The 12,597-nt window shown below is 47.9% G+C and overlaps 5 protein-coding genes across 5 annotated transcripts; 3 read left to right on the plus strand and 2 right to left on the minus strand.

Annotated features, from left to right (window-relative positions):
- Positions 1-217: 217 nt before the first annotated feature.
- BDV17DRAFT_159669 (uncharacterized protein) lies at positions 218-2,658 on the minus strand. The gene is made up of 2 exons (XM_073754625.1): positions 2,144-2,658; positions 218-2,076 (listed from the first exon to the last, which is right to left on the minus strand). The coding sequence occupies exons 1-2, from the start codon at positions 2,594-2,596 to the stop codon at positions 250-252; spliced, it is 2,280 nt and encodes a 759-aa protein (XP_073612989.1). The 5' UTR covers positions 2,597-2,658; the 3' UTR covers positions 218-249.
- A 1,107-nt stretch (positions 2,659-3,765) lies between these two features.
- On the plus strand, positions 3,766-5,951 carry BDV17DRAFT_299839 (MDR family MFS transporter; the record flags this gene model as incomplete). The annotated part of the gene is made up of 4 exons (XM_073763958.1): positions 3,766-4,029; positions 4,097-4,511; positions 4,597-5,325; positions 5,395-5,951. The coding sequence occupies 4 exons, from the start codon at positions 3,766-3,768 to the stop codon at positions 5,706-5,708; spliced, it is 1,722 nt and encodes a 573-aa protein (XP_073612990.1). The 3' UTR covers positions 5,709-5,951.
- Positions 5,952-6,455: 504 nt separating this feature from the next.
- Positions 6,456-7,454, minus strand: BDV17DRAFT_293776 (SDR family NAD(P)-dependent oxidoreductase; the record flags this gene model as incomplete). Its single annotated transcript, XM_073762697.1, has 3 exons — positions 6,456-6,722; positions 6,801-7,057; positions 7,160-7,454. 3 exons carry the CDS (start codon positions 7,452-7,454, stop codon positions 6,456-6,458), a joined length of 819 nt encoding a protein of 272 aa, XP_073612991.1.
- Positions 7,455-8,113: 659 nt separating this feature from the next.
- Positions 8,114-9,754, plus strand: BDV17DRAFT_283457 (FAD-dependent oxidoreductase; the record flags this gene model as incomplete). Its single annotated transcript, XM_073760361.1, has 2 exons — positions 8,114-8,351; positions 8,451-9,754. The coding sequence occupies 2 exons, from the start codon at positions 8,114-8,116 to the stop codon at positions 9,752-9,754; spliced, it is 1,542 nt and encodes a 513-aa protein (XP_073612992.1).
- Positions 9,755-11,003: 1,249 nt separating this feature from the next.
- BDV17DRAFT_299841 (uncharacterized protein) lies at positions 11,004-12,506 on the plus strand (the record flags this gene model as incomplete). Its single annotated transcript, XM_073763959.1, has 3 exons — positions 11,004-11,222; positions 11,289-11,804; positions 11,883-12,506. 3 exons carry the CDS (start codon positions 11,004-11,006, stop codon positions 12,504-12,506), a joined length of 1,359 nt encoding a protein of 452 aa, XP_073612993.1.
- Between the last annotated feature and the right edge of the window lie 91 nt (positions 12,507-12,597).

The raw sequence follows: 12,597 nt of genomic DNA on the forward strand, positions 1-12,597 counted from the left end.
CAACCAACGTTTGGATGGAATAAAGAACAGTAGCTTATCCTCTCAATCAACCAAATGCTTCGTGCTTATCGGGACTTCAATACTATCCAAGACTGGGCTAGAGGGTGCCAGGCGCCCGGGATTTGATCTCAAGATACATATTAAGAATTCCATGCATCATCCTTGAATTTACAAATGAATTGTTGAACAAACTGTCAATCACTTAGTATCAACAATACAACACTATTCTATCTTTAAGAGTAAGGACTATTATCCCAGGTTCTCTGAACTATTTCCGTTATCGAGGCCTCTCATTATGCTGTCAAAGAAAGCCATATCGACACCCTGGAACGCCCAGTCGTCCACCCCGGCAGTTAGCCCAGGATCCTGATAGTTCTGCAGGAGGGTAGCAGAAACGGTATCCTGATATCGCGATGTGGGCTGTGCAGGCGGGCCATTAACACTATCAGCGGAGTCGTAATCCGCTTCGGTCATTGGCCTAGGAAATGCGTTTCCAGCGAAGCGACCAGAACCAAGATCACGCACTGCAGCCTCCGAGCTCTCGGTGTTATGCATACCAATCACCGGAGCGTAAGGTTGGCCATTACTTATAGGAGATTGTGCGTTAGCCATTTCCTTGGTAACAACGCCCTGACGGGCAATCCTGACGATGCCAAAGTAAGGTATTTGCACCCGAACAACGCCATTGTTGTTTTCGCTTGATGACTGCAACACTGAACTTTCTGGTGCCTCAACGCTGACGCTCTCCGTATTGACGCCGTCTGCTGTTTCGGAATCGATGGCCAGTAATTTATGCAATAAGTCCGCACTTTGGGCACTCAAAGTATCTCCGTTAACACGACTGATTTGTTCCATGTTCACCTGCGCCTGCTCTATCATGGCACGATCATTAAGATATTGGTGCGCTAAGAGATTGCTGGTCTGTGAAAAACGGTGGTTGTCGAGATGCACCAGAAGTAGTGTAATGGCGGCCATGAGTGCAAAAAAGTCAACTGTCCGACAGCAGAAATTATTCCTGTTGTAGCCACGAAACATGATAAATCGCGAGAGAACCTCCCTTGAGGCATTCACGCAGGTCATTCTGGAGTATTCGTACTTCCGTTCAGGTGATGAACGAAGCATGTAAGGCAGATGGAGCTGATTGAGCAAGTTATAATGATACAACTGGTTGAACAGCCGTCCCATATCGAAAAAGAGAGCGTGTGGGTCATCCGTGACACGGTCTAGATTTGGCATAAGCCACCATTTGCTAGGCATGCTTCTACCCGCTTTCTGTAGCTCTAAGTCGAGGTTTTGTGTCAGGGCAAAGTCATTAGCGCTCGAGTCAGACTCGTTGCGCTCCAATATGCGAGACGCGAGAGTACAGTGCATCCGCTCGAGGCGGCCCATAGGGATGTCATCTCTGAATGCTGTGCCAGTGGCCATGCTCTGATCAAAGGAGCCTTGCGTAAGACCCAGCATGAGACACAGATTCCGGTCGAGGGAGACAATTCGAAACCACATGAACTGCGGATGAGCTTTTGTTCTGTGGTCAAGAACCTTGTATTTTGCTCGGCTTTCACTTCGGTGGAGATTCATCAGTTGCGCAATAACCATAGCCCTCCGGTTCGCTATCCAGCTTCGTCGTAGATTTCCACTATTATGGTAGTACATGCTTTCCATCATAACACACTCCAGTCCTTCAATGCTGCCAAAAAACTCGTCATTTGTCGTGACCAGATTAATAGCAGTTCCTGCTAATCGTTTCACCAGTGCGGGGAGTGATTCAGGCAAACCGCTTATCAGCCCAAGAGAATTAGGGTGGAGATGCTGCAGGAAAGTAGCAATGTAAAGCATATGTCTTGCGATCAGCACTGGATGCGAACTCGGACTAGGTATGTCGAGTAAACTGTCTGGCGACTTGAGGCCGTTCTGCTCGAGAACCGCATATGGAGCGTTCAGCATCTCATGAAAAAGCACGGCTTTTTTACCGCGGGCATTGTATATCATTTCGATAACTTGTCGTGAGGGCAAGGACTCGTGCAATCTTTGAGATAGCGATTCATATCTCCCCTCAGCTTCAGCCGGGCCATAATCCTGATAAAAGTAAGTGACAGTTTCATCATACACTGGACTTCAAAAAAAATTATATATATATACGTACATCCGAAGGCTTGCATAAAGGCAAGAAACGTGAAGATTCTTGGTCGATTGATGCAGGAGTAGGGATTCCATGATTAGGTGTAGGAATTTGGCCAGTTGCAGGTACTCCTACTCCCCCATGAGCGTCCACTTTTCTGATTAGTTGCTCAACCAAGGCCTCCACCCTCGCAACGCGGTTTTTATCTTTACCGCTCGTGTGGTGTCGACCCTTCCTCTCGAGATGTCCTGCATTCTCTCTCCCATCAACAAACTCAAACTCCTGGCTCACGCATTTGAACCCTCGCTGCTGGCAGCCAATGCAGATGGCTTCGACATCGGCTGGAGAGCTGGAGTCTGCATACACACATTTCATCTTGCGCTTTTTGCACTCCCAGCAACTCTTAGTCCCTTTGCGGACCTTCCTCCGCTTCGCCTCTGATTCGGCAACGATCTCGTAGTCCATATCCATTTCCATACATAGAGTCAGTCGGTCAGTCAAGGTGTTTTGGCTGCGGAGGCCGTAAAAGATGATGGAAGGTGAACGGGGCAATTCCAAGATCGGACCACCGGCGGGGGAATTCGGAGTTCTCGGGGGCAGCTGACTCAGCGGATGCCATTCGACCGCCGCGAAATGCAACATGCGGCGGTCGAATGACATTACATTAATGGTAGCTACACCTTACATTTACATAGTGCAAATCGGACAATTCGGGGCCAAGGAGGATATGGCCTCGGGGTATATCTCCAACAGTCAACTTACAAATAGCCGTTTAGCACGTAACCAATGTAGTGATCTAGCTATACTACTACACTTCCCAAAAGAAATCTGTTCGCTAATTTAAAAATGGGCGTTGTTCATATTGTGATGGTCTCGTTTAAGGATGAGGTGACGGCGGAACAGGTAGAAGACGTAAGTCAAGTTGAGTACTTTTTGAAAGCAGATGGTGAATCCTTTGAAATTTAGGTCAACAGTCGCTTCCGAGCCCTCAAGGATCAATGTGTACGCGCAACGTCCAAAACACCATATATCACCAACCAAATGGCAGGCAAAGACATGAGTGTTGAAAACATAACAGTAAGTAACGTTATCCATAAGACTTGGTGATATCAGGTTCATTTGGGAAGTTATAGGGGGGGTTCACTCATGTTTATGTTACGCAGTTTGACAGCGAGGAGGATAGAGATTATTATCTGAGGGAAGATGCGGCACATGCGGAGTTTGGGAAGACTGTGGGGCCTTTGTTCAAGTCGGCGCAGGTAAATGATTTTGTTCCGGGGGGTTTCTAGTAGTTACCTGGGTAGTTAGTAACAACTTCATACCGTGTCAGAAAGACCTATATTCTAGATCCCATAAGATATGTCCCGAGTCCCCACTGTACGGCGGTCGAAACTTTTGCTGCGGCGGGCCAGTGACTGTTTACTTACTCCTCGTTCCTCCGTCCGGACAAACATCTGGAAGACGCTCCTCCGCCGGGGATAGGCTCAGATTCGGCAAACATTTGTAATACATGCTTTTCAAGATTATTGGAAAAGTTCTGTGAAACTATTATTATTTACTTCAATTTGTCCTGTCGTGTCGAGGACATTCATTATTCCTCTTGAAATCATCGCCCGGCAACATTCATTCCATTACTATTAGCGAAAATGACTTCAACATTCGACGTGGAAAAGGAGCGGCAGAACGCAGAATCGAGCACGCAGTCATCGATAACCAACACTCCTTCTGTGGCCGATTTAGAGAGCAAGAATCACAATGCTCCAAACGGCCAAGAGACTTCTCACCTACCGGAAAAGGCAGATGCTGAAGAACCGGACCTGGACGACGAATCACTGTATCCTCATGGTCTCAAGCTACTCATCATTGTCGTGGCTCTTGGTATGAGCATCTTTTTGGTTGCCCTCGACATGGTATGTCTCACAATCCCCCAGTGAAGAAAAGTGCCATCATCATCTAACGTTCATGTAAATAAAATAGACGATTGTCGCGACCGCTATTCCAAGAATCACCGATCAGTTCCACAGCCTCGACGATGTCAGTTGGTATGGTTCGGCTTTCTTGATGACTACTGGAGGTTTCCAGTCAACCTGGGGAAAGATATACAAATATTTCCCGCTAAAAATGTCGTTCCTGCTTGCGGGTTTCATTTTCGAGCTTGGAAGCTTGATTTGTGGCGTGGCTCCAAACTCCGTGGCACTGATTATCGGTCGTGCAATTGCTGGAGTCGGTGCAGCTGGTATTGGGAGTGGAGTCTTCATTATCATCGCTTTCATTGCCAGTCCAAAAAGGCGGCCACTCTTCACCGGTATTATTGGCGCGGCTTACGGTATAGCGTCGGTCGTTGGACCCCTGGTTGGTGGTGCATTCGCTGATAAAGTAACTTGGAGGTGGTGTGAGTACTTCTCAACTAAAGTAGTTGTTCTTCACTACATCCTGGGCTTCGCTGACTTTTTTTTTTTTTTTCCTCCTTTATCTAGGCTTTTACATCAATTTGCCCATTGGAGGCGTCGCAGCCGTTTCCATTATTTTCTTATTCCATACACCTAACAGTGCTGCGCCAATGAAGGCTACGTTGAAGGAGAAGATCCTGCAGATAGATCCTATCGGGACGACCCTCCTAATCTGTACCATCATTTCATACATCTTGCCACTGCAGTTTGGTGGACAGACCAAGGCATGGAACTCCAGTACTGTGATCGGTCTTCTTGTCGGCTTCCCTCTCATGATTATTGCCTTCATGGTGTGGGAGTGGTTCCAAGGAGAACGGGCTGCCATTCCGCCGCGCTTGATATCGAACCGCCTTATCCTTGTGAATTCAATCTACGCCTTCCTTTTTGCAGGTTCGTACTTCATTATAGTCTATTACCTTCCTTACTACTTTCAGAGCATTCAAAACACCAATCCTACTATGTCTGGTGTACGAAACCTTCCTTTGATTGTCTCGATGTCGATAGCTATCATTGTCTCCGGTGGCAGCATCACCAAAACTGGTCATACTGCTCCTCTTATGGTTGTCGGTGGGGTCCTTGCAACCATCGGTTCGGGGCTGTTGTACTCGCTGGACATCGGTTCAAGCACGGGCAAGTGGATTGGATACCAAATCATCGGCGGAGTTGGATGGGGATTGGCCTACCAGGTTCCCATCAATGCGGTGCATGGTGCAGTCGATCCCAGTGATATTGCATCCGTGACGGGTGTTATCGTCTGTGAGTAGTTTGCCCTACTACTTCTTGATTATCCCGATAAAAAACCTGCTAACACACCTCATCTCTCAGTCTTCCAAACTGTCGGAGGTGCAGTTTTCGTGGCTGCAGCACAATCTGCCTTCGTCAATCAGATTATCGTCAAACTTGCCGCAACCGCACCGAGCATCAACTCAGCCTTAGTGGTCTCGACTGGAGCGAGCGAGCTGCGAGACGTCTTTACAGCTGAGCAGATGGCTGCTATTTTGCCTGCTTACATGACAGGTCTCCAGGTCGCTTACGCCATTTCGATCGCTGCGGCGGGAATCGCCTTCTGTCTCAGCCCCTTCAACAACTTTAAGAAAATTGACGCCCATGCGAATACCCCCACCGGCGCGGCTGTGTAATCGTCTTGATTTTGTCAAGGTCTTTCCACCTTTGTGTGGTATATTTAGATCTGTGTTTGACCTCGAACTAGTGTCTGGGGACGGGCTTAGTTGCTCTAGACTTCGCATCTTTTTTTCTTCCGAACTCATCCGTGTGTTATATGTAGTAGAATTTTTTCTCTTGTGGCTCAGATGTGGTTGGGTTTGTGTTGACACTCTTTTTTTTGGTGGAATGAAAATATTACTAGCACAATATAATGCCCCTCTTTTGTCTAGCAACCGCTGAATTATGGTGGAATGCCAAACTAAGTCTTCAAGTACTTAAGTATCGTGACGAGATACGATCATACTGGTTCAGGATATTGCACAGGTTACAGTATGGTCGCGGACCATACTAAGTGAACAATGTATACCTATTTCAATACTGACTCAGCCCCGAACCGTAGATGAGTACTGCGATATATATCTATGCAGCGCAGCACTCCATCCTAGTTTTCAAGCGCAATATTTGATTCGAGCGGTTTGTGGCTACTATAGCGGACAGTTATTGCATGCTATAATTTAATGTTGTATAAGAACAGGTATAAACCAGATTTAGTGTCACGGTACATGCGATATTAAATCTTAAATCCATGGAGTATATGTTTGAAGGAAATACATTGATCAAAAGAGTAGAAGGTAGTTAAAAGTTGTTCTACCCCATATGTAGATGGAAGTGCGTATCTACACGATGATTTGTATGTCCCCATGGCCTCCCCGCCTACCCTTCTACATGACGTTGATGCCTCCGCTCACTGAGATGAATTGACCGGTGATCCAACGGCTCTTCTCATTGACGAGTAGAAGGACGGCATCAGCAACGTCATCAGTCGTGCCCACACGCTCTTCAGCCCTGGTGAGATTGACAAATGGAGTGATGAATAGATCTTTATGGATTGATGGGTCCGTCACATGTGCAACACCATCGCCAATTATATCAGTATCAACAGGACCAGGTCCAATGCTGTTGATGGTGATTCCGCGGCTGCGTCCGAGCTGTATATAATAATCCGGTCAGTGAGACCTATATAACCAACAAAAGGGGGAGAATTTCTTCTGCTGCAATGAACCTACCTCCCAGGCCCATGATGCAGTAAGGTAATCTGTTGCTGCTTTTGTCGCGCCGTACACGCCCATACCGTCCCCTACGCCCATCTTTGACGCACACGATCCAACATTGATGATCCGACCACCACGAGGCATCTTTCCCAAAGTAACAACTGCCTGCGTCATATAGAGAGTCCCAAACACATTGATGCCGAAATGGTTCTGGAGATGCTCCGGAGTCATTTCAGTCAGAAAATGGACGCTCCCAACCCCCGCATTGTTCACTATATATACACACATATCAGCATAAAGAATATTGAAAAATAATGTGTCTTTTTTTTATTTTTTTTATTTTTTTTTGAGTGCTCATGCAAATAGATACGTACCTAGGATATCGATATGGTCGACACCAAAAGCCTCCATTGTATCAGACACAATCTTGGAGGCCCCTTCCTGAGTTTCAATGCTACCTCTTATGATAGCGACCCGAGCACCCAGATCACGGATCGATTGAGCAACTTCTTCTGCACGAGAAGTTGATTTCTCAGAAACATAGTTTATGGTGACAGCGGCACCATTGAGGGCAAGCGTCTTCGCAATCCTGCCTCCTATGCCATTTTCACGACCGGAACCCGTGATAATGGCAACCTTGCCAGCAAGAGAAAGAGTGTCTGGTGCCATCGGATTGGTGGTGGTGGTGGTGGTGGTGGTGCTGAGTTGACCGGAATCAGCAAGGTTCCAAATGATGAGTTTGAACAAGATAGGAGAGAAAAAAATAAGAACTTGTTTAGTTATAAAACTAAAAGCTATTAGAAACCAAATATCTGTCCAGGGTTTGATGATATGGCCGTTGGTTTATAAGTGTCGGTACTACTTGTATTTATCTCTTGAAATGTCCAAGAGCTACAACTCAAGTCATCGCACCGAAAGACCTTGATGATGGAAGCTAAGTCCGCTGAATTGAATAGTCCGATATGAAGTCCCTGGCGGACTGTAGAATCGGAACGGGATATACGGAGTATATCATCGGGCAAATAGGTAGGTAAATGCTAAGTAGAAAATAAACCTGCCGAGTTTTATGTTGTTCTCATTTCATAAACTTGTATACCTTTTTCAAATACGGTATAAAAATAACCCGAGGCATCATAAAAATGGCCAATTTGGTTGTCTTCCGAAGCCCCGATACCCCGATACTGGCAAATCGAAACAGGTGATTGCTAAAGAGCGTTTTCTACTAGTTATATATAAACAATGGGTGCATGCTAGCTTTGTAAATACCTGATTTGAATCACAATTCCACTTCTAGGCTTCAGCTTGACTTTCTGCGTAGGCCACACAGGATGGGGGACGCACCAGCAGCGCAGAAGTTCTACACGGTGGGTGACAAAGATGAATTTGACCCAGAGAAGTGGACGTCCAGTACTCCGAATGAGCTGCCAAAACGTGACCCAGAGACGCACGTCAAAGTGCTGGTTGTTGGAGCCGGTTTGGCTGGCCTGATGACAGCGTTGGAGTGCTGGAGAAAAGGGCATAATGTCGTGGGAATTCTAGAGCGGAACGATGGCCCTAATTACAGCGGTTCGTCATCTCCTGATTAATTCCATGGTCCCCTTCACCCCCGAGGAAATTGGAAAGGCAGGGAGAGAACAGCAGCTTCTAATAATACTTAATTTATAGGAGATCTTATTATTATCCAGCCCTCAGCGATCGCCGTCTTCCGTCACTGGCCCGACATGCTTCGTGAGCTCGAAGAAGACAAAGTTACGGCCCCAACCTATTACTATAGGCACAACAGTGAGCTCATCTACGGACCTTCAGAACCCAGCTACAATGATCCCGAGCACTTAGCGGAGCGAGAGAACTTCCCGTATGTGGGGCCTGTTCAGATCCGAAAGAAGTTCTACAGAATGCTGCTGCGTCAGGTGGCTAAAATAGGCATCAAAGTTGCCTACGGGCAACGGGTTGATAAGTACTTCGAGGATGAAAAGGCTGGGGTGGGCGGAGTTGTGATAGAAGATGGCTCAGTTCGAGTAGCCGATATAGTTGTTGCAGCTGATGCCTTCAAGTCTCGATCCGAACTTCTAATCGCAGGAAAACACATGCCCACCCGGTCAAGCGGTATGTCTGTCTACCGTGTATCCTTCCCAGCCCACCTTGCCATGCAAGATGAAGAAGTCCGGAAACGGTGGGAAGGCGTCACGGCAAATGAGTTCTGGTTGGGAGCTGGCATGCATATCGGACTGTACGTATCACCAGATCTAGTGGCCTTCGGGATCACTCCACGAGACGAGTTCTTGGTGGAGGGGAGTGCCAAGGCCAAGGAGTCGTGGGATCCGGACGTCGACCCTGAAGAGGTAATTCAGTTACTCCGTCGCTTGCCTGGCTGGCATCCGGCAGTCGAGGCACTGATACGTGCGACCCCTAGGGGAAGCTTGATCCACTGGCCACTGCTATGGCGTAATCTGCGTCGGGAGTGGACGTCTAGAGGGGGCCGAGTCGTGCAGGTGGGAGACTGCGCACATTCCACAATTCCAGCATCAGTCAGCGGTGGGACTCTAGCTCTCGAGGACGCAATAACTCTGGCATCAAGCCTGCAGTTAGCATCTCATGCGGGGCCCGGTGGTGCACCTCTTGGAGCGAAGGTTTACAATCTTTTACGATACCAGCGTGTCAGCTGCACGCAAAAGATGGCCTTTGTAAACTCCCAGCTTCTGAACGCCACTAGTGATTGGGATGCCATAATGAAGGATCCGAAGACGGTGCGCCTGCGTTTCCCCAAGTGGGTGTTCAAACATGACCCCGAAGCCTACGTGTATGAGAAATATGGGCAGGCTTTTGCGCATCTGGTCACTGGTGCTAAGTTTGAGAATACCAACATCCCCCCAGGACATAAGTTTGTACCCTGGACAATTGAGGATGTCTATAAGGATATTGGAGAAGGAAAGAAGATTGAGAAGTTGTTGGATGGAGACTGGTCTTAAGGTTAGTGCAACAGATAAAAACATAAGTTGACTGTTGGCTAATTGTCCAGGAGCCACGAGCAAGTTCTCAGCTGGAGATGCGGGGTGGGGGTACCGGTGATGAGCTTGATTTCCTGTCTGCGTTGAACATAGACAAATACAGACTCTAGAGAAGAGACTTATCGGGCCAGCATACACGTCTAAGTCCATCTTATGAAATAGAGGAAAATATTGATAAGATCCCAGATATGGATATTGATATCATGATTCGACGTGCGGGTCATATTGAGAATGTGCATCATATCGCCAGTTGTCTCGCTTCCGGTTGGTGATAATGGTCAATTTCTGTTGAAATTCAGCCTGTTAAAGAGATTCAGGTTGCTTACAAGTAGCTACTTTTGGAGAATCTAAGGGACTTCTCGAAAAGAGCGTGGATAGATAATGGAGTTAAGGGTTATTCATCTACTTCCATATACTCAAAGATTTGGCATGGGTCTTGCACCGATGGTGGCTTTCAGCTAGTAATCACCAAAAGTCTAGTCCACCCTTTGATTTGCTTCATTGTGTAGTTTGGCTTATATCCAAACGGATGACTGGCCTGTCGGCGCAGAGTTGCATAATATGGTTGACCATGAGACAGATATCGGTTAAGATGAGTGTGCTATTCATTATCTATAAGTTACAAGATAGAACACTTGCTCTCATAATGACCTTAATGCATGAAGCTTGACATAGTTCAGTCCATTGCAGATCAGTCCAGCCCCTCCAATTCAAGATCATAGTAGGTAGGATCATCCGAAAAACCAGTATCCGAAATAGGACGTAGTGCCACAGAACAATAATCGCGTTTGCCAAAAGTTTAAACAAACTATTTGTCACGGACAAGATCCCAAGCAGCGCGTGGCAGTTAGCGTTCATGACCTCCCAAGGTACCAGGCGATAAGCACCTAAGCCATCTTCAAGCTTACTAGCAGTAAATCGCCATTAGTCCGAAAAATTACGAACGTGGCTCCCAATGTACCGAGACAATATTAACGATAATATTCCGCCAATCCTAGGCAACACCTATCCCACACACAAGTTGACAGCTGTCCAGTCTCGCGCTATTCAGGGATCCTCGGCCTTTCTATATTTTCGACATTCTCAAGCACGGGAACGACGCAGATTGGGGCCAGAAATACGGTAGATACCAGCTCTCGAGGTTTTCTCTAGCCAAGTCGGGGAGACGTCATTGTTTCCCTACCCTAATCTCTCCATACTGACCGCCGCAATGGATAAATTGACGGAACTGGAAGCACGAAGCGACGAACTCGCCGCTGCGATCAAGAGCCATATCGAGCGTCGTCGTCGCGATGCCCAATCTTCCGGGGTTGACTCGGAAGCGGAAAAGGAGCCCAGCAAAGCCAAAACGGGCATTTATGCCAGTATGGCGAAAATGAAAGCACTACTTGATGGGCCGGTCGACTTGCTGCAGGATCTTGCTCGCCAGGTTTGCAAATTTGTTTACTTCTCGTCTAACATTCATTTCCCCTCCTCTGATGATGATGAACTCCAGGTCGAGATTGTGGCCTGCCTTAAGTGGCTTGCGGAATTCCAGATCTTGGTGTGTATCCCACCGGATGAGAGCATCGCCATCAAGGACCTCGCGGACCTCGCAGGGGTTCCAGAATTCCAGCTAGGCCGCGTCATTCGCCTCATGGCGACATCGGGGTTTCTCCAGGAGCCCATCACAAACTATGTGTCTCACACCCCTTTGTCAGTCCAGTTCGTCACCAACCAGTCCTTCCTCGACGCCGCGGTTTTCATGGCCGAGGTGGCCGCCCCGACGGCATTACAGATGCCGACAGCGACGCAGCGCTTTGAAAGCTCACGGAACCCGACAGAGACAGCGTATAGCCTGGCGCTACGTACGATCCAGCCGTTCGGGGTCGCAATCCAGGAGCAGCCGAAGCTTGGCCGCCAATGGTCGGCGTATCTGCGCCACGCGGTGGGATTGCATCAGGAGAAGGAAATCGTGGAGATGCTCTCGCAACTGAAATGGTCTAACCTTGGTAACGCATTCATCGTCGAAGTAAGAGCGGTTTACAGCAACTTGCGTTGCGCCTATGGATTGAATTGAATTAAAACTCGCCCTAACGTCGGATAATAGGTTGGTGCCCAGTCGACTTCGATGGCGCAGCATCTCGCCCAGGAATTCCCAACTCTGCGCCTGATCGTGCAAATCAACCACACGCGATCATCGTCGTCGCTACATAATCTCGAGTATTTGCGACTGATTGAGATGATGGGAGGCGCGGAATCGGACTCCAGCTCCAGCTCTGGCTCTCGACCTAGCTCGGCCGGCGGTCGCATCACCGTCACATACCGCGCGGCGGGCACGCCTCAGCCGGTGATAGATGCGGCTGTTTACATTCTTCACCTGAGCTCTCCTGCGGGTGCGGAAGGGATCGACCGTATAGGTATGGTCAGGGCTGAACTGCAAGATTATCTAGGCATCCTTCGCTCCAGCGGTGGTATCTTGCTCATCCCTACGGCAAATCTGCTTCCTGAGCCTGGGAGCCTCGCCGATCCTATGTTAGAGGCTGTGGCGCGGGCGCACGACCTCAGTATGCTCCAGCTGACGAATGAGGGTGAGATGGAAATCACAGAGTTGATAAGTGTAGTACAGACAATCCAGGATAACCTTGGCAGGCTTGTTATCACGAACCAGCTGCGTTCGCCTAATAGCTTGATTGTATGTCTGACTGTTAAACATGAAGCTTATTGTATCTAATGGAAACCTCTGCATTCGTCTACATATACTCCGTGGAGCTGTCACGGTAGTTACTTATCGATAGTTATACCTAGTAGCCTATATACAGTCT

The sequence above is a fragment of the Aspergillus undulatus genome (assembly GCF_047715775.1).
Source record: "Aspergillus undulatus strain CBS 261.88 unplaced genomic scaffold BDV17scaffold_45, whole genome shotgun sequence".
NCBI classification, from domain to species: Eukaryota; Fungi; Ascomycota; class Eurotiomycetes; order Eurotiales; family Aspergillaceae; genus Aspergillus; species Aspergillus undulatus.

Bases quoted from the DNA above. Each gene is read 5' to 3' on its own strand.
- BDV17DRAFT_159669 (XM_073754625.1), bottom strand. From the start codon at position 2,596: ATGGAAATGGATATGGACTACGAGATCGTTGCCGAATCAGAGGCGAAG. The intron at 2,077-2,143 runs GTACGTATATAT...TACTTTTATCAG, and splicing joins CTTTATGCAAGCCTTCGGAT to GATTATGGCCCGGCTGAAGC.